The sequence below is a fragment of the Passer domesticus genome, chromosome 7 (genome assembly GCF_036417665.1).
Source record: "Passer domesticus isolate bPasDom1 chromosome 7, bPasDom1.hap1, whole genome shotgun sequence".
Classification (NCBI taxonomy): domain Eukaryota; kingdom Metazoa; phylum Chordata; class Aves; order Passeriformes; family Passeridae; genus Passer; species Passer domesticus.
The window spans coordinates 5,253,235-5,273,644 of NC_087480.1; the positions used below are offsets into that span (position 1 = coordinate 5,253,235).

General features: G+C 51.1%; 2 protein-coding genes and 1 long non-coding RNA gene across 4 annotated transcripts; 2 read left to right on the top strand and 1 right to left on the bottom strand.

Annotated features, from left to right (window-relative positions):
• Positions 1-56: 56 nt before the first annotated feature.
• On the top strand, positions 57-2,696 carry PDZD11 (PDZ domain containing 11). 2 transcript variants are annotated; one of them, XM_064426553.1, is made up of 6 exons: positions 57-210; positions 318-401; positions 864-920; positions 1,099-1,197; positions 1,283-1,343; positions 1,964-2,696. In XM_064426553.1, exons 1-6 carry the CDS (start codon positions 124-126, stop codon positions 1,996-1,998), a joined length of 423 nt encoding a protein of 140 aa, XP_064282623.1. In that variant the 5' UTR covers positions 57-123; the 3' UTR covers positions 1,999-2,696. The 2 variants fall into 2 exon arrangements, with proteins under 2 accessions (XP_064282623.1, XP_064282624.1); XM_064426554.1 differs by lacking the exon at positions 864-920.
• Positions 2,697-4,302: 1,606 nt separating this feature from the next.
• RAB41 (RAB41, member RAS oncogene family) lies at positions 4,303-20,276 on the bottom strand. Its single transcript, XM_064426552.1, has 8 exons — positions 20,082-20,276; positions 18,591-18,649; positions 16,927-16,980; positions 11,855-11,960; positions 11,488-11,599; positions 8,634-8,727; positions 6,989-7,055; positions 4,303-6,214 (listed from the first exon to the last, which is right to left on the bottom strand). Exons 1-8 carry the CDS (start codon positions 20,158-20,160, stop codon positions 6,150-6,152), a joined length of 636 nt encoding a protein of 211 aa, XP_064282622.1. The 5' UTR covers positions 20,161-20,276; the 3' UTR covers positions 4,303-6,149.
• On the top strand, positions 11,915-14,174 carry LOC135304296 (uncharacterized). The gene is made up of 3 exons (XR_010365726.1): positions 11,915-13,229; positions 13,370-13,461; positions 13,657-14,174. It is a non-coding gene; the product is annotated as an uncharacterized LOC135304296 (long non-coding RNA).
• Positions 20,277-20,410: the final 134 nt, after the last annotated feature.

The following is a 20,410-nucleotide window of genomic DNA, read 5'->3' on the forward strand; positions in this document are numbered from 1 at the left end:
CCGCGCGAGGGGCGGAGCGGGGCCAATCGCGTGCGGGTGCGTCAGGCGCGGGGCGGGCCTCGCGGCGGGCCTCGGCCAATCGCAGCGCGGTGCGTCGCGCTCGGGGCGCGGCGCGGCGGCAGCATGGAGGGCCGGGTGCCCTACGACGACTTCCCGGTGGTTTTCCTGCCGCCCTACGAGAGCCCGCCCGCCTGGGTGCCGCCGCACGAGGTCAGCCCGGGACGGGGGGAGCGGGGGCACGGCGCGGGGGCGGCGGGGCCCCGCCGGGCGGGGGAGCCCGGCCCGGCCCCGGCTGAGCCGCCGCGCGTCCCCCGCAGCGCGTGTACCACCCCGACTACAACAACGAGCTCACGCAGTTCCTGCCCCGCACCATCGTCCTCAAGAAGCCGCCCGGAGCGCAGGTGAGGCGGGCGGCGCCGGCCCGGCGCTGCCTGGGCGCGGTGTCGCCTTCCCGCAGCGTTTCCTGACAAAAAAGGCGCTGGGATGGCGATGTTCCCGGCTGGCAGCGTCCTGGCACAGGGAACTGCCGGGCCAGGAGCGGGGCGGGCAGGGTGGCGGATGCCAGCGCGGTGGGCAAGGGGAGGGCTTGTTCCTGATGTGGTACCTTGGGATGTGGAGCTGCTGGAGGATGGAGCGGGTGCCCTCAGGTGTTCCCGGGAGCAGGAATTGGGAGAGAGGACCTGGCGCTGCTGGCTGAGCACCGCAGCAGCCGGGCCTTGGATCCCTCCGGGAGGCAGAGCAGGGAGCAGAGCCCTGGGGAACTGGAATGGCCCTGGACAGGGAGAAGAGTCCTGGGGAATGGAAAGAACCGGGCCAAGGGAAGGGGCCTGGTGACTGCATTTCCCTGCTGGCTTTTCCCACAGCTGGGCTTCAACATCCGGGGAGGAAAAGCCTCGCAGCTGGGAATCTTCATCTCCAAGGTGTGTCCGTCCTTGTGCCTGTGCCGCCGGGAGCAGCTGAGCCCCAGGCGGGCTCTGGCTGCCTCAGAACTTCCTGCACGCTCCCTGCTCTCCTCCCAGCCCCTGGAACTGCTCCCGGGGCAGTGTGGAGGGGAGCTGTGGGGGATTCCCTGCTGCCATCCCTGCTCTCCCTTCCCAGGTGATTCCCGACTCGGATGCGCACAGGGCCGGGCTGCAGGAGGGGGACCAGGTGCTCTCAGTGAACGACGTGGATTTCCAGGACATTGAGCACAGCAAGGTGAGTGCTGGGATGGGGGATCCACATCCTTGCAGCCTCTCAGCCCTGCACAGAACCCACGGGATGCTCTTTCCTGCTTTTCCAGGCCGTGGAGATCCTGAAGACGGCGCGGGAGATCACGATGCGCGTCCGGTACTTCCCCTACAGTGAGTGCCCAGGCCTGGGATGCTCCCTGGGGAGCAAACTGCCATAAATCCCTGAGAATTCCACCCCAGTTTAGCAGCCCAAGGTCACTGACTGATTTGGGATCAGGCACCACGTCAGGATAATGAGGCCTGGCTTCATGTAGGAAAACTCGGAGAGCAGGAAGGTGGGATGGTTGGGAATGGAAAAGTTAATTTAAAGCTCATGACTTTCAGCTAATTATCCTTGAATAACATAGGAATGAGGTCTGGTACAAGTGCATATCCCTCCCTAAGGATGTTTGAGTTGTGAGTGAAGGGAAGGACTGGGTTAACTCCCAGTTTCTGCTTCTGCACCCATAAATTTCCAAGATTTAAGGAATGAAAAAAGGGAGAAGTCAAGCCAAACGAGGATTCTTCATAGAATGGAAAGTGGCCATTAAGAAGAAAAGGAGTAGGAGCAGAGGGGGTTTTGAACAAATAATTTCAAACAAACCTGTTGTTCTAAATGCCCTGAAATCACTTGAAGTGACTGGTGGGGGTGCACTCGTAAAGCCAGAGGGTCTCAAACACTGCCTCCACTCGGGAATGTGTGTTTTCCTGAACAGTTTGGGTAATTCCCCTGGCCATTTTCTCCCTCCCAGATTACCAGCGGCAGAAGGAACGGACAGTTCACTAACGGGGAGCTTCCTCCTGCCAAAACCCCTCCACTCCTTCTCCCCACGTCTGAGATGACTCCTCACGTTCCAGCTTTCCCTGGAGGCACCACTGGCCTGCCCAGGCTCAGCTCTTTGCACGTGGGGAGATGCCAAGGGGCTCATTTGGCTGGAAGGTGGGTGGGGATTGAGGCTGTGCTCCTGGGAATGGGTGTTGGGAGAAGCTGGTGAGAAGTGGGTCCTGGGGGGCAGCTGCTCCAGCAGGATCCAGAGTTTAGCAAGATTGAAATTAATGAGTTCTGGGCTGGTTCTGGATCCTTTGATCCTGAATCCCTGGCTCTTGAGCATTCCTGAGCAGAGCACAGGCACTGTCCTCCAGGAAATTCACCTGTTCTACTCTCTTGTGCCATGGAATTCTTTCCTTCTCCTCTGTCCCACCTCTGCTCTGCGTTGCTGGGAATTCCAGGAGTAAAATCCAGCCCCAGTCCATGCACAGCTCTGGCTGTTTGTGCCTCTTTGCTGATAAAACCCCCACAATATAAGACTGGGATGTTTGGAAATGTTAATTACCAAGGAAATTATCAGCAAATCCAGGGGCAAATGCCTGGTGGGATCCCATTGTAATGGCTTCAGGACGGCCCTGGCTCTGACCTTCTCTTCCTTGTGGTGTTTTCCACTTTTTCTGTAAAATCAATCAATAAATCAAGTACAGCAGCCTGAATTCAGCTTCTTCCCACTCAGGAGTCTGGAGGTTGGGATGTCCCCACCATGAGCACCATTCCAAGGAAATGCTGGGCCAAGGCTCAGCTCCAGTCAGCCTTGCAGCCTGCAGGAGAAAAGTTGGGATCTGCAGCTGTTTCAGGGGCTTTTCCCACTGACTCTGCTGGAAATCAGCCCCTGATTCCCTGGAGTGTGTCCCAGCACTGCTGGGAAGGAGCAAGGCAGGATGGTGGCTGTGGTGGCACCAGCACAACTCCAGGAGCAGGGCAGGACCCTGAGCCAGGCTGGGAACAGACACTGGAAAAGAGATTTTTCACTCCAAATTAAAAATTAGCTTTTCCACCAGGAGAAGGAACATCCTGGAAGCCCCTGCAACACTCTGGGAAAGGGAAGACCTCTTGCATCAGCTGTTTCCCACAATCTCTGTGTCCCACAGGGAAGGAGGAGCTGCAGGTCCAATTTCAAGGTTGAATTTGTCCCTCCTGCTTCAGAGCATTCCCTGGCAGGAGCTGCAGGAAGGTCTCCCCTGCCCAGGGCAGCTCCTCCCAGGGAATGACTCAGGTGTTTTCCTGCTGACCTGGCTGACTGGAAAGAGTGGATTCTTTCCCAGGGCACATTCATGTTTGGGGTATGTTAATTAGCAAAGCATTAAGGCCACCAGAGTGCATTTCATCCTCCAGAACTCGAGCAGTTACTGATTCCTGGTGGGAAAACAACAGCTCCAGCAACACTGAATTGTTTTAGTGACACAAAACTAGGCTGAGAGGCACAAATTTATAAAATCATGGACTGGTTTGGGTGGGAAGGATCATCCAGTGCCTGGATGGGAGGGCAGGGACACCTCCCACTGTCCCTGGTTGCTCCCAGCCCTGTCCAACCTGACCTTGGACACTTGCAGGGATGAAGGGAGCACTGCCAGGGGCTCAGGCTGCAGGGAAGCAGCACTGGCAGAGTCCTGCAGGTCTTTCTGGAGCAGCAGGATCAGTCCCAGGTGTGTTGCAGGGCAGGGCTCACCTGAGGGCTCCAGGAGCTGTGCGCTCCATTCAGAGTCACCTTTGGATCCACAAGGTCCTGTTGTTATCCCAAAATAGGGATCCTTCTTCCCAAGCTTTGGTAACCTCCCCCAGGGCTGAGATGATTGAAGCACGTCCAGCCCTAACCCTCAGTGAAGCAATTCCACCCACAAGTCACCTGTCCTTCCAACACCTGCACATCACTTCCAGCTCATTGGCTGCTCAATTCAATTTCTTGGATTAAATCTCATTTTTTGCTGAGCAGGCTTGAAAGTAACAAAGATCAAACACAAAGAAGAGACCTCCTGAGAATATTGTTACAGATTCCACCTTTTGCAACAACGTCAGCAAAGTCCTTTCTCCCTCCCTCCTCTGTCCTTCCTTCTCCATTCCTCCACTTCTGTTCCTCCTCCTCCCCCCATCCTTTTTCCTCATTCATCCTTCCTTCTCTTCATGCCACCTGCTCCATCCTCCCTCCTCCTCTTCCTCCATTTCTCCTTGTCTTCCTCCTTCTCCTCCATCCCTGCTCAGGACAGGAATGTCACACCTGGGAGCCCTCTCCCCCCAGGCCGGTGTGGCAGCAGGAGAGCGCAGTGTTGGTGAAATAACTTTATTTATTTAGTGATACACTGTGGCTGTGTCACACAGTCCTTACTCAGAGTTACAGTCACACTTACTCGCTACAGCTACAAGACAGCGGGGCCGGACACACGGCAGGAACACATCCAGAAAAACAGTGGGAAGGGAACTATTGGATTCCACTAATTACCCCCCGCCCCTAATTGGGGTCTCCCCCCTCCCGCCCCGGTCCGTGAAACAACACGAGGGGACAGCAGAGCTGCCTGTGAGGAGGGACAGCAACACCTGTTCTACAGACACGGACACCGACACCAGCGACTGCCACCGGGCTATGTACAGGGAACGGGGACAGGACGGGACTCACACCCCAGCTTCCTCCTGCTCGGGGCACCTCGCTCAGCTGCTGCCAGGCCAGGGCTGTCCCTTCCCTCCTCAGGTGACACACGGACCGAGGGACACGCTGCCAAGGGAGGGGAGGGAGTGCCACTGACCCCCCCGGCGTGGTCACTGTCCCACCACAGCGTGCTCTGTGTCACACAGGCCAGGGGGGGAAAGGACAGAGGAATTCTCCTCTCTGCCAACGGACAAACCAGCTTTGTATGGACCCAAAACCCCAGGAAATCTCTGAAAAGCTCTAGGAATGAGTTCAAAAGCAGGGGCTGGGGGAAAGGAGGCAGTTCCCAGAGTGACACCGGAATTCCCTTCAGCAGCATCCAATCCTCCAATCCTCCACCCACTGTGACAGGAATCCCCTGCCACTGCTCCCCTCAGCTTTGGCAAAGGTTCAAACTCCCCCAGGAGTGAATTGGCTGCTGGTCCCACCCCAGAGCTCTGCTCCAAGGGCAGAGGCAATGGGAATGATTGCACCAAGCAGCAACCTGGGAATGAGAGTGGAATGTTGCCCTTCTCTCTGCTGTGCCTCTCCTGCTCTGCATGAAGCAGCTCCCATGACAAAGAGCAGGAGAATGGAGATCAGGGAAGGAGCCTGAGGAGCATCCATGACTCCCAGGGCAGGTATTGCCCCTGCAGTGATGGATTCCAGGTCACTGTTTGCTTCCAGAATCCCTGAGGATCTCTCCCCACCCAGCCTCGCGCTGCAAAGCCTTGTCCTCTCCCACGTCTGCAGCCAACACTCACCAACATCCTCTGGATGGGAAGAGATTCCAGCAGGCTCTGGGATGTCCCTGCCACACAAACAGGAGCAATAAGGCCAAAGCTCTCAGAGTCTGGGGCTTTCCAGGGCCTGTGTGACTCGAGGGGCAAAACTGGGAAGTGGTGAGCGAGAGTTAGCCAGGGTCATCCACAGAAAGGAGAAACCAGGGAGCTCATGGGGTGTGTGCCCTGCGGGAAGCAAAGCCTGGGAACCTGCAGAGTCCAAAAAGGCAAGTCCAAGTGACTGGTTTAAGTTTAAGGAGCAGCCTTTTACCAGAGGAAGTGGGGATGCAGGACAGAGGGCTGGAGAAGGCAGGGGGAGGATGCAAGGCAGGAGGGAAGGCAGAAAACCCACCCCCCCAAAAGCTTCGTTTTTGTCTTCCCTAACTCGGCAGCTTTTCCATGGCATTCACAAGATACATCTGAGCAGGGAGGCTCCAGGTGGGAACAGGGGGAGAAAGGGAGGAAGAGAGAGAGAGAAAGAGAGAGTGTGAAGGGCACCGCGGTGCCAAAGTGCAACAACATAAAAAAATAAACTCAAAAAGACAGGACACTCATTCTGCACTCAGGGCTCAAACCATGCAGTGAGAGGGGCGGCCAGGGCTGCTCCCCACCAGCACCCAGGGGTTCATTTGCTCGCTTGGGGATGGTTTGGCAGCCCCGGGGGGCGATGAGCGCGATGTTCTCCCGAGCCCGTGCGCCTGGGGCTGTTAGCAGGAGCAGCCGCTCTCCGTCACTGGCTGCTCGGGGGGCTTCTCTAGTTTGATGTCAATCACTGCAGGGACAGTCAAGGAATCACCCAGGACAGGATCTGGAAGGGTTGTTTGGGGTCTCTCCATGGCCTGCCCACACAGGCAAAGGCAGGCACGTGGTGAGACCTTTCAGAGGATGGACAAAAAGAGTAACAAGCTCTGGTGCTCTAAAGCTGTGGAAATTCCAGCCTCAGTTCGAGTGGAGAAGTAAAACTTCTGGCCATTTATATCTGGTCTACAAACAGGGTCATACAATCCCAAGGTGGTTTGGGTTAGAAGGAGATCTTAAAGATCACTCAGTGCCACCCCTGCTATGTGCAGGGACACCTTCCACTGTCCCAGGTTGCTCCAAACCCCATCCAATCTGGCCTTGGACACTTCCAGGATCCAGGGCAGCCACAGCTTCTCTGGGTAATCTGCCAGGGCCTTCCCACCCTCACAGGGAAGGATTCCTTCCCAATATTCCATCTAACCCTGCTCTGTGGCAGTGGGAAGCCATTCCCCCTTGTCCTGTCACCCCAAGCCATTGTAAATATTCCCTTTCCATTTTTCTTTTTGGCTTCTTCAGGTCCAAATTAGGTCACCCCAAAGCTTCTCTTCTCCAGCCTGAACAATCCCAATTGTCCCAACCTTTCCTCATGGCAGAGCTGCTCCATCCCTCTGCTCACACTCAACAGCTCCGTGCCCTGCTTCAGCCACACCCCTGCAAACCCCAGCAAGGCTCGTCCTCACAATGTGCCAGAGAAAGTCAGTAAGCCAAATTTAACACCAGATAATTCCATGGCAAACAAGGATACTGTCTTCTTTGCTCTTCTCTGGTGTGCTGTCCATCCCAGGTAAGGCAGCAGCCACACGGCGGAAAAGCTGGGAAGCAGCAAGAGAGAAGCTCAGGCATTGTCAGAAACAAATTCCTGTTAGAAACATTGTTTTACAGCAGGACTCTGAGCCTGAGTTGTACAAACTCCTTAAGTGGGTGCTTTAGCAGGCAGAGCAGTGATCAAAAATGCCATGAGAATTGTATGGAGGAAATTTAACAAGTTTTAAAGAACTTATATTAAAGAACTTATTTAATGCCTACAAAAAAATTTTATTTTACCTGTTCCTGCTTGAAGACAATGTGGAATTAATTAGTAACATTCTTCCAGGGATTCATGGAATTCCCTCCTGCACTTACTAAACATCATTTACCATGCTCAGCCTCTGCTTGTGCACACAGGGTGCACATTTGGGGATTTCTGATCACTCAGCTGGCACTGAATATTCCTCTGTGGAAGAACAGAGCTTTTAGAGGCCAGCCCTTCAGATCAGTCCTGCTGCCAAAGAGCCATTCCTCAGCAGAACTGCTGGTTCCAGGGAGCTGCACTTACACTGGGAAGGGCTCTGCTATCCCCAGAAAACCTGGAAAATGGGTTTGCACCATCCTCAGCCAGTGTCTGGAGCTTGCCCTCACACAGTGCAGACACTGCCAGGCTGCTGAACTCTGCTGCATCAAACCCCAGAGCAATTCCTGCTGCTCTGATTTCCCTCCTCAGCCACCCCAAAGGGTGTTCCTTGCAAAACCAAGGTCCCAGGGAGGTGCTGGGGTTTGCAGCCTTCAAATCCCAGCTCTCCTCACGAACACCCGTTGGGCAAAGCAGGCAAGAGGAGTCAAAATGCACCACTGAAGTGGGTTCAATCCAGAACAGCCACAAAAACTGAGCCCAAAAGCCTCCCAACCCCACTGTGGGGTTGTACCAAGCTGCTGGTGTGCAGCAAACCCCTGAGGATGTTTCCCAATTTCCTCCAGAGCTCACAGCTCCTTATTCCAAGCTCTGTCATATCCAGAACAATCCCTGAACCAGTGGAGAGGGGAATCACAAGTAAGAGGCAAAGGGCACAAGCAGAAATCTGAGAAATTCTGCTTAAAACAAAAAAGTAAAGGTTATTTTGTTGTTTGGTTGATCAAACACTGGCACCTGGAGTCAGCTGTGGCAGCCTGCTCTGAGCAGGAGGGCTGGAAGGGATGATTTCCAGAGATCCCTTCCAACCTCAATTCCTCTAAAACATTTCAAGATTCTCTGGCTGGCAAACAGAAGGAGGAACTTCTACTCCAGTGCATCAGCAGAAACAATTCTCCCCACTGATGTCAGCAGTGATTTCAGCAAACAGTGCATTGACTGTGAACCAAACCAAACCAAATTCCAGCTGACTGGCTGCACAAAACAATGATTTTTTCCCCTTTCCCATCCCTCAGCACATTCTGGAGTGAGTCCTCCTTTGTTTCAAGGTTTAGCTTTGGCAGGGAATCATTGACTCAACAGGAAAGGAGCTTGCACTACACAAACAAACCAAGAAACATCTCAGAGATCATTGAAGACGAGGAAATTCCTGCAGGATTAAAATCCACCCGGGAGCAGCCCCAGAGCAGTGAGATCCCTGCCTGGGAACACAGGCTGGATGTACCTGTTTCACATTGTAGCCAGTCTTTGCACTGGTCTCAATGAACATCACATTCAGCTCTTTGGCTCTCTGTTCCCCTTCCTCTGTGGTGATTTGCCTGCACAAAGGTGGAAAAGAGACACAAAAACAGAAGGAAGAGTTAGAGATGGCTGGAGTGAGCTGCTGCTCCCCCTCCAAGAGGGTACAGCCCACCTCAGGAGCCTGGAGGCTTCAGCACCCCCAGGTCTTCCAGCTGGGAGTGAAACCACCTCAGGGAAGCCCTGGAGCTGTGGCAGATGAGCAGCACAGGATGGAGCCTGAGCAGAACATCTGAGCCTCATCCACAGCATTCCAGGCAAGGAAAAATGCCCACATTTGGAGTTTTCCAAATCTAAGAGGGAATGTTGTGAGGTGACACAAAGATTCCAGAAAGGCTCCAGCAGCAGGGACAGTGCAGCAGCTTGGGGACAAGCACCTGGAATTGTCCCTCTGTGTCCCATTAAGTCCTGCTTTAGCACTGCTTTCAACACACAGCACATTCAGCTCCTGGGCTTCTCCCTCACCCTCCTCTACAGAAACCTGTCTCCAGTAATGAGAACAAATCACAGAGCAGAAAAACCAAACAAAAGCAAAAGAGTCCAAAAATGAGAGAAAGAAAACTGCAGGGAAAAAGAAAAAAAAACAACAAAAAACCCCAGCCAACTGAAGCAACACTGAGTGGAATGAAAAGCTTACCAGGCTGCACTGAACAGGAACAGGGCTATTTTTAGTGCTGCTTTTTGGCCTCAGAACTTGCCTCATCCCTGGTTTTTATCAGAGGATGAATGGCTTCCCTGTATTCTGCCTCAACAAAAAAACCCTGTCACCTTTGTGACACCAAAGGTGGCTTTGTCCAGCCTTTGCAGGCCCAGAATTCCAGCCTCACCCAACCCCAAGGTCCTTTGAAAAGAAAGGCAAGGCAGCTCCTGTTACTGACACCTGGATATTCCCTTCCCCATCATTCCAAATCCCAGCCCACACCAGGACTACTGTCACGTTCAGCTGCCAAAATAAGAATTTCCAGTGCTGCATCAACTTCAGCTGTAGCTGCTTCAAACAATTTTCTGGTATTTTTAATTCTTCCAGCAGTGCCAGGCCAGCTGTTGTGCACCACCAGGAAATACTCCAAGGCTGAAATGATCCCACTGGCCTTTCTAGTTTCACATGAAACTGGATTTTGAGAGGAATTAGAAATGCCAGGTTGTTCTGTCAGGGAGCTGCAGTTATTCCAGCTCCCAGGAGGGGATGGGAGAGGCTCAGTGGTCAAAATCCAGAGCTGGCTCAGGGACAACATCTTGGATTTTGGTTTTGTGAACGATTTCAGGGACAGATCATGAATTCATCACACATGGAATTCTTACCAAAATGAACTGTACATGTTTTCATTGTACTCCTGAGGCTCTCAGCACCAAGATTTAGGAATATTTCCCAAGTGCAAGGCATGGGACACCTCAAAAGGCTTCCCAGTGAAGTGGGAAAAGCCAAATGGAATTATCCCTGCTTTTCCTGCTTGGCATGAAAACTAAAAACCTGCAGGACAAACAGCCAGGGATGCTGGGGATGTTGGGACATAAAACCACCAGAATGACAAGAGAAAATCCACATCACAACACATCCTGAAGGGATGTGTAACTGCAGGAGTGAGCAAAGCAGGGGTTAGAACTAAAAATGTGGGAATGTCCCACAATGGAACACTGAGATCACTCTGCTCATCATCCCAAGAAACAGAGTAAACTGATATTCAAAGAAAAGCCATGATTTTGCTGAGAAAACATTGATTTAATCTATAAATTGTTCTTCTCCTTTGATCAGGAAAACCTTGTGAACAGCCAAAGTACAAGAACTTGACTTTTTAAGGCTTTGTTTTTGTGTGAGATCCAGGTGTTTCCCAGTTCTGCCTTCCTGAGGTGATTTTCTGTGCATCAGATCAAAATCCCCCTGTGGCTTCAAGCCCTCACACATCCCCTGACACCCAAAGCCCACATTTCTGGGATGTGTGAGGGCTGGAATTGCCTGGTTCACTCCAGCTTCCCTGTGCCAACTTCTGGCATCACCCATTAAAATAAAAAACTTCCCTTATCTACACTGCTCCTGGTACCTTCCTATGGAACAAAAATCTCTGAAAATATTCACCAAAATCATTGCTAAATCAACAATCCAGAGAAGGATTTGAGATAGGAACACAAAGTAAAGCCTGTGCTCTTCTAAGAGCCCACTACATTGGTTATTTTGGCTGATCTGCTGTAGAATTAAGAATTTTAAAGCAAAATGCTTTATGGCACCTCCCAAAACATTAATCTGTGTCATTTTAGGAGTCTAATCAAATTCTTGGGACTCTCTTTGGGGGAAGTTTGGGTTTTGCTGACTGGGTTTCCTTTCACACATTCACAAGCTCAGTGTGTGTTATGTATGACAGGAAATTTATACTCAGAGAATTTCAGATCAATCCTACAAAAGTTTGTGCAGCTTCTTAATGAGGAGAAATTGTGCCACGAACTTCCAGCTGCATGTGCAGAGAGAGTGAGAGAAATTAGTGGAAAACAGTGAAAATCAGCTGATTTCCTTGCTTTTAGCCTTCACCTCAGTGTGAAAAGGAAAAATCAGACAAAATACCCTACTGAGATAATGGAGCAGAGCCACTTAAGCAATTTTTTCAGGTGGGTTTGTTTTAAACCATTTGTTGGACAGCAAAGGGAATAACTTTTGCTGAAACCAGAAATGAGAATTTCCTGACAAGCAAACGATGTTGTGTTTAAAACTAAGCCTTGTTTTAAGGCCAGACTGGCCCCAGTCCCTGGTGGCTCTGGGCAGGGCAGCAGGGCCCAGTGTCCCCTGTTACCTCTTGTCTGCCAGGTCGGTTTTGTTCCCCACCAACATGATGATGACATCACTGCCTCGCTCTGTCCTGACGTCATCGATCCACTTGGAGGTCTGCTGGAAAGAATTCAAGTCTGCAGGGAAGAATGAAATGGCAAAGCTGAGGAGAAAACTCCTTTATGACTGGGAAAACGCTTCACTTGTACTCAGGTGCTTCTCCAAACCTCCCCACCCCACATCAAGTATTTCCCACCCGGATGGAAAGACAAGGAAGGGGTGAAAACATTTTGATTTTAATGATATTTTTGCAGAACTTGTGGTTGTAACTTCTCAGTTCTGCTCGTGTGGGGTGTTTCTAGCAAGGACTCAGCAGAGCAGGCCCCACTCACTTGTGATGTCATAGACCACGACGGCGATGGTGGAGTCGCGGATGTAGCTGGGGATGAGGCTGCGGAACCGCTCCTGCCCCGCCGTGTCCCAGAGCTGCAGCCGCACCTGCTGGGGCCAGCCCGGCCCACACGGGGGGGAGAGAGAGCAGGAAAACCCTTTAGGGACAAGGCCACTTCCACACCCAGCTGCAGCAGCAGGAAAACCCTTTAGGGACAAGGCCACTTCCACACCCCACTGCAGCAGCTGAGGTGAGCTTGGCATCTCGCCCCCAGTCCAACCCCAGCAGAGATGTTTCCTGGATTTGTGTATAAAGTGCTAAAATTCCCTCCCTGTGCTTGCCCTGCTACTCCCAAACATCTCTAGGATTTGGCTCCCACCTCATTACTGGGGGTAGCCAACAGTACAGCACTGATGTCCCAGGATTATGGATGGGATCTCCACAGGACTCATAGCCTGGAGCATCTGTGATCAAAGCTTTTGGGGCAATTCCCCCAGGACAGACACCAGGCAGGAAAACAACATCCAGCATGGAGCATCCATGTGATGGCAGTGGGGATTTTCATGTGATATGGAAGCAATGACAACTTAAATTGCAGCAGAAATGAAAGCAAGTGTTACACACTGCAGGGTTCAGGTGGTGCAAAGGGCACTGGGTTCTGCCCTCCAGAGCAGCACAGGAGTCACAAAAATGCTGGAAGAGCTTGACCCCAAGCACAAACTGTTACAATTATATATTATATATTATTATATATGACAGCTCCATGGTCTGGCTGAACCAGCACTGCTCAAAAATTCCCCAAACACTCCAAAGAAAAAGCTTTCCACACTGGAAGTCCTTTTCCTTTACCCCACAGTCTCTAAAAACAGGATTGCTCCTCCTTCCCAACAGTTTTCTGGAGGCACCCACTGGTTCCCAGTTTACAGCCACAAATAATCCCAGCAGGGAGGCAGAGCACTGGTTAATGAAGCAGCTCATCAAGGAAAGAGCAGCTTCTTCAGGACCAATCACTGCTTGTTTAGAAGAGGAAGAGAAGCTGATAGAGCACAGGCCTGCAGTCAGATTCAAAACAACATCTTATCTGCATCAGGGAATGTCGAGCTGATGCCCTGGGGCTTAGGGAAGATTAGGGTTTATAGTTAAAGCAATTAGCTCTTGCTTCATTTTGACGGCAGACTTGATTACAGAAGCAGAAGTCAGAGCTCTTCTCTATGCCAGGAAACTCAAGGTGACAAAGTGGGAGCACCTGGGCAGCGTCACAGCAGAGCTGGAAGGAAGATCAGGCTGATCCCAACAGCTCCTGGACTTCCCAAGCTTCCACACCCTCCCTGGACAGTGCTGTCACACTGGAATATTGCCCATGAACATTCACCCAGGTGGAGACTGAACCCCCCAAACCTTCAGACTCACAGCAAAAGGCAACTGGAGGAAGCACCACACAGCTGGCCCAGGTAATTTGTTTAATTTGTTAAATTTATTTAATTTTATAAATTTGTTTAATTTGTAATTTGTGCAGGGTAAAGTAATTTGAGGGAAGGTCTCCAGTGAGCAGGTACCACACAGACACCCCTGAAGTGACCCAGGTGTGCTGCATTTCTACAAGTCCAGGTTTGTGTACACCCATTTTAGAAGGGAAAATACAAATAACCACTGTGGGACACCAGGAATGAGCCCAGCCCCCCTTAGGAACAACCTTCAGGAAGGGCCTGAGCTGAGTATGGACTCCCCTCATGGATCTCTCCACCTGCATTTTGGGATGTCCAGCACATCAACAATAACTAAACAATTTCATTGTGCCCCCAGAAGTACCTGAGCATGTCCCTTCTGCCACACAAGAAAACTTTAAACCTCTCAGTCACTAAGAACTGTGAAAAAATGAAATTATCTGCAAAGATCAGCCTGTTACTGAAGAATTATGAGATCAGCTGTCACTTAATTTCTTCTGACATGGCTGGGAGCTGTCAAGAACAGCCTGGACTGGCAAAATATTTCCAGCTGCTTGGATAAACAGCATCCTGTACCTGCACAGTGGGAAAAATGATGGCAAGCTGTGCATCCTGCCCAGCTGCCTCAGCACCTCACCACCTGCACATCTCTGTGCTCCCCAAACAGGCCAGTCTGACATCATTTGCACCAAACCAGGAATTCCCCAGCACTTCTCTGGGAGAAATACCAAGAAATTATTTATTAATCCTCACTGAATAGTGAGGATAAATCACAGCCTATTATTTGTTAAGCACTTCAGCCTAGCAGAGCAAAATAAATGCCTGGTCCTCACTCTAAACTTGTTTGTAACAGAATAAAGCTGGGCCAGAGCTTTTCCACCTGTGCTGTTTTCTTTACTGGAATTTATATAAATCCAGATACTGTAGATTAACAAAACCCCCACCAGATCAAGTGGAATCAATAACAAGGAGTTACAATGAAATAATTCTCTTCATAACTTCCTATCTTGCATTAAAACATTCATGTCAAGTTACAGAGAATTTCCCTCTAAGCTTGTTTGTTCTTTAGAAATTGTGGTTGTTCCATCTCTCCTCTTTCAAAAGCTCTCGTGAGTCTCCAGGTCTCTTTTCTAACAAAATGGGAATCTTGAATCCTCTTAAGTCACTCCTCAGTTTCTGTTTAAGAGGGCCCTGTTTTGTTTTACCTACTCTGACAATGTTCCTTTGCTTTGGCACCTGAAGCTGCTACTTGTATAACCTCTCTCCTTACCCAGAAATTAAAAAGAAAAATCATTTTGAAGTTAGAAAAATAAAAAAAAAAAAATCAAAACAGAAAAACAATAAAGCTTTCCAAAGACTACCAACAACCAGCACAGACACAGGAACTCCCAATCCCTGCCAACACCCACAGCTGGCTGATGGGCTATTTTAGCTCTTTTTGGGTACCACCACCACTTCCAGAGCAAGATATGTGTTAAAAGCAAGGTCCCTGCAGAGCCTGGGCTCGATACCTACTTGTGATGCCAAAGACAATGAGAGCCACAGCAGAGTCACGGATGGAGCTGGGAATGAGGAACCTCTCCTGGCCGGCTGTGTCCCACAGCTGCAGCCTCATCTGGGAAATGGAAAAGTGCAGGGGAAGGGGAAGGGGAACAGCAGGAAAATGGAGAACAAAACCAAAACTCAAGTGAAATCAAATTAAATAAATAAATAAAAATAAGTTGCAAAGCAAAACTAAGGCAACAAAAGGAAAGTTCAAATGGAACAGAAATGTGAAGAGAGGCAGCGACACTTCCCCAGCTCTGGGAACATCCCTCCCTCCACACACCCAGGAATATCTCACACATTCCAACACCAGAAACTGGGAAAGCCCTAGATCCCTCCTCATGGCACCAGCTAACAAGGGAAATGCACAGCCAGGCCTCAGGGATCCTGCCAGAACAGCCACACAAGCAGCTGGCCAGATGTGAGACTCCTGACCCCAAGGATCACCTCATCCCAGCCTGGATGATCCCACTGGAAAACCAGAGCTGGTGGAACCCCCAGGAGCAACCACCCTGCAGGCTGGCTTCTCCTGCACTGCAATCCAACAAGGCTGGGAGGATATGGACACACAGAGAAGGAGAACTGCTCAGTCTGTCAGGAATGAGGGGAACTGGCACATGGATTTGGCTGCTGACAGCCAGGACTGAGGATGGGGCTTCAGGTGGCTCCAGCTCATATAGTGCCACACATCCCAATGCTGGGAATGTCACACAGGAGATGGTTTTAAAGAGCCAAATCCCACATGTATTTCTTGGAACCCCAGAATGGTTTGGGTTGGATGGGATCTTAAAGCTCATCTCATTCCACAAAGGGACACCTTCCACCACCCCAGCTTGCTCCAAGCCCTGTCCAACCCGGCCTTGGACGCTTCCAGGGATGAGGATTCCTTCTGCTGGCTTTTGCTGCAAGGCCATATCAAATCCACCAAAGCACACATCCCAGCTGGAGGCTCAGCATGCCTCATTTCCAGCCCAGAAATCAAAGCCTATTGCAAAATCCAGCATTAACCACATCTGAGAAACTATTCCAGTGTCTGAATTTTCTCAGCTTGTTTGCTTGTATTTCTTCCTCCTCTTATCTACACTCCACACCTCTGTTATCTGAACAGGCTTTATGGGCTCTGTGTGCCACTTACATAACCAGGAAAGCTCACAGCATTCCAACACTGGGAGGAAAATGGGATTTTTTGGATAGCAGAGCAGCAGGTGAATGACATCCTGACTTACACAGCCATGAGAAACTCACACCACAACAGCACACAGGCATCCACAGGTGTCCAGCAGCATTCCCAGGATCCTTGTCTTAAACAAAGGTTAAGGAAGGGCTTTTCTAAGAGGGAATCATTGCTAAAATGGCAGAGGAATTCTCAGGAAATTCAGCACACACAATGGGAAGAGACTTCTTTGGAAGCAGCAGGCCCAAAGCTCCACAGAGGAGTGTTCCCTGCCCCCCCAGCTCTGTCACACTCCTCACACAGCAGTAAAATGGGAAAAAGGCAAATACTGGCAAAACACGAGCAAACCCACAAATACTGAAAGGAAATCCAGGAGAAGGGAGTGAGAGGTCTCTGTGCAAACAGGAATCTCATGCAGGCTAAATCCCAAATTGCTTTACTGCAATAGGTCAGAGCTGTGTTACCACAAGAACTTCCTAGGAGAAGGAACAAGGTCTAATAATGAAAGACTTCAAGACTTGGAACACCAACTCCTTGGCTTTTTATTGGCTTCAGGAGCTGCACTGCACGAGCCACGTGGGTCCTTTCCAGCTCAGAATATTCTGTGGTACCTGAGGTCTGCTCAGCCCTTTTCATCCTGCCAATGCCAGAGGCAGAGCTGCAAATTCAGGGAGCAACCTGCACCTAAAGCAGGTCCACACAAGAGGCAGCATCCCAGGAAAATGTGGGATGTGGCCATTTCCCGGCCCCAGTTTTCCATGGAAGATTCTGACTTCCTGATGGAGGAATCAGATCTTGTACCAGTGATGGGGCTCAGCCAAGGCTGGCTCTCTGGAGGCTGCTGGGGGATTCCAGCAGCTGCTGGGGAAGGGTCAGGGGAAAGAGCCCTCCCAGCCCCGCCCCACTCACCGTGCGGTCCTCCAGGTACATGGTTTTGGACAGGAAATCAATTCCAATGGTTGCCTGGAAAGAGGAGAAGCATTAGGAGCTGTGATTTGCCTCCCAGCATCCCCTTGCTGCACAAGCTCTCAGAGATGTTCACAAACTTGTTATGAAGCTGGTGAAGTGATTTGCCTTCAATTGCCTTCAACTGAAGTGATAAAAACAAAGCAATCTGCATTTCACAGCATTCCTCAACACTTCTCAGCTCCACAAGGGCCTCTGAGTCTGGATTTTAACCTCAGACATTCCTGTATCTCCACACAGATTGTATCTGAGCTGGCAGCTCCTTCTGGCCTGCCCCAATTCAATCTGGTAAGAGTTATCTTGTTAGAAATACCCAAAAGGTAGAACAAATGAGATCTATAAAATATGGGCAGCTGAAAGCTAAAAAGCCATGTTTATCCAGGCCTTCCCACTTCAGAATGTGCTTCTCTTCCAGTGACATTCAGCAGCTTCATTTCCCAGGCAGGTCTGCATCCACTCCCATTCCCACTGCCAGAGCAATTCCAGCACAAAGGCATTTAAAATAATGCACTAAGATAGGTGCACTCCCAGGCACTCCAATCAAGGACTGTCCCAGCTCATCAGAACTGCAGGAAAAAGGAGAGAGCTCCTGATGTACCAGAATTGAGAGTTTTAGGCACAGTATCCCCACTCTTAACACTCACAGCTGAATGTGTACCACTGGACAATTGTAAAGAGCAACACAGTCAGTTTTGGGAGGGAGAATTTATTTCTGGGAGGTCTATTTTCCAACCAGGCCATGGTTTATAACAACTACAACAAACAATAAATAAATCTATGAGAACATCTTACAAGAGTCAGGAAAAGAAAGGAAGCACAGGAGAAGAAAAAGCACAGGAAGCACAAGAGAATCCAGTTTTCAGTGACTTGTCCTCAACTTCAAATCACCCCAATCTAACCCAGTAACTCTTCCAGGCTGAATTAAAAGATAAAACCCTAATCTCATCTGCTTTACAGATATTTGATATTCCCATGAAATACTTCTGAGTGCCTTTGATGCCATTAATTCTTCCCCAAACCTCTTACACATCTTCTGCTTTTCATCTGCAGCCTCTTCATCCCCACCCCCCTCTTTGCCTGCCAAGACTTCCCTGGCTTTTCCTATCTTTAGTCCTTCAGTCAAAAAATAGTAATAAAAAAATTGAGAGACAGAATATACCAAGCTGACTTCTGGCAGATCCATCTACACACTCCAGACTCAACTATCCTGACTGAAATGGAAGCTCTAAAGATAACAGAGACTGAGAATGTCAGAATATGTTGGGTTTTTATTCATTCTCCATTTCCTGAGGCTCTCATATCCAGCACCAGAAATCCTGACCATAAAACAACGTTCTCCCCATTTTCCTCAAGGCTTCTCACAGGATCTATCCCACATCCAAAGGGGATCTAAACCTTGCTCCCTGTCTGGACACAGCACTTCCTGACATCACACTGGATGCTTTGATTTACCATTTCACAGCACATTTTAACCTGATTATCTGATTATCTGATCTTGAACTGACATCTCATGGAGAAATGGGCTCCCAGGCATCCATTTGAACAGCAGGGCATGGATTCATTAATATAAATATATTTTTAAAAAGCAAATAAATACTATCACATACCTGGTAAGTATTGTCAAAACTGTCATACATAAACCTGGTGATCAGGGAGGTCTTCCCAACTACAAGAGAAGAGAAAAATTACTTTCAAGCAGCACTGGGGGGGAAAAAAAAAATAGCACTGCTTTGGGAGTGGCACTGATGTGACAGCAGCTGCCAATCTCAGGCCATTCCAGCTACACCTTCCTGGGAAACAGCCAGCTGGAAATCTCAGTCCCAAAATGACAGAGGCAGATCAATCTCTGCAGGTCCAAACTTAATCATGGAGATGACCTGGCCCTCAAATCAGGTGTGTTGATAACAAAGAGCCGCTTGTTTGCTTTGGGCAAGCAATAAATCTGCTTTGTTACCCTGCTCTGCTCCTTATGTAATCCCCAAGTCTGGGGCATAAACATCAAAACAAAGCAGGTGATATCCCAGATGCTGTTCTGCTGCCTCTGGCTGCGTGGAAAAGCAATATTCCACACTCCCATCCTTCCTTTGTAACAAGATTTTAGATACAGAGCAAACTCTGGTGGTTTGCCTCAAAACTTTAAATTTACATCTCCAAATATCATCGAGACAAGGTGCAGAACTGATAAGAAGTGAAAAACAAAGATAAAGCTCCAATTCTGGCTCAAGAAGCTGGAGGAAGCCAAGAAAAATTCAAAGGACATGGATAGAAGAGGAAAGAGGAATAAATTGCCTAAAAAGGTTGTGAAATTACGAACATTGGAGAGGGTTAAAAACAGATTAGACAAATGTCTGTCAGCAGCAATGTCAATCCTGCACAGGAAAGGCTGGGAAATCAGAAAACTTCTGGAAATCCCTCCACGACCTCCAGTTCCAGGCTCGAGGAGAAGGTGAGGAGCAAGAACCCCACGACGGTTTGGGTTGAAGGGACCTCAAAGCTCATCCAGCGCCACCCGTGCCGTGGGCAGGGACACCTCGCACAGCCCAGGCGGCTCCCAGCCCTGTCCAGCGGGCCTTGGGCACTCCCAGCGCCAAAACACCACGGTTCCAGGGAAAGCACACACCTCACCCACCCACTGCCGGGAAGGGGCGCAAAAGGGAGGCCATTTGAGGCAAAACAAAACCCCCGCGGCCGCGAGAGAGCGAGGAAAGGAGGGAAGGAGGGAGGGAGGCCGCGGCCAAGGGGGCAGCGCAGCCCTGGGGCCGCCTCCCCTCACGGGCTGCGGGCGCACTGCGGGCCCGGGAGGGCGGAACGGAGCCCCGGCCGAGGGGAAGGGCCGGGAACGGGGATCCCAGGCGATGGGAAGGGCCGGGAACGGGGATCCCAGGCGATGGGAAGGGCCGGGAATGGAGCCCCGGCCGATGGGAAGGGCCGGGAATGGAGCCCCGGCCGATGGGAAGGGCCGGGATGCAGCCCCAGGCCCCGCCCGCGGAGGCCTCAGGCCGGGCCGCCCCTCCCCGACCCGCGTCCCCCACCCCGGGCACGGCCCCGCAAGGCCCCGGGCGCTGCCCCCGCCCCGCCCGGTTCCACCCGGCGCTCACCGCTCTGCTCGCCCAGGAAGACGAGCTTGAACTTCCTGAGCGGGTTCCCGAAGTCGCCGCCGCTGCCGGGCGCGGACATGGCGGCGCGGGGGGGCCGAGCGGGAGCCGTGATGGGGACAAGGAGACAGCGCCGAGCGCCCCGGTACCACCGCCCCGCGCGTCACCTCCGCCGCGTCACCGCCGGCCCGCCCCGCGGGGAGGCGCGTCGCCCCGGCGACCGGAGGAGGGACGCGGCCATGGCAACGGCGGGGGCCGGGCTGCCGGGGAGGGCGGTTGCCATGGCGACGGGAAGGGGTTGCCATGGCGACGGGGAGGGCGGTTGCCGTGGA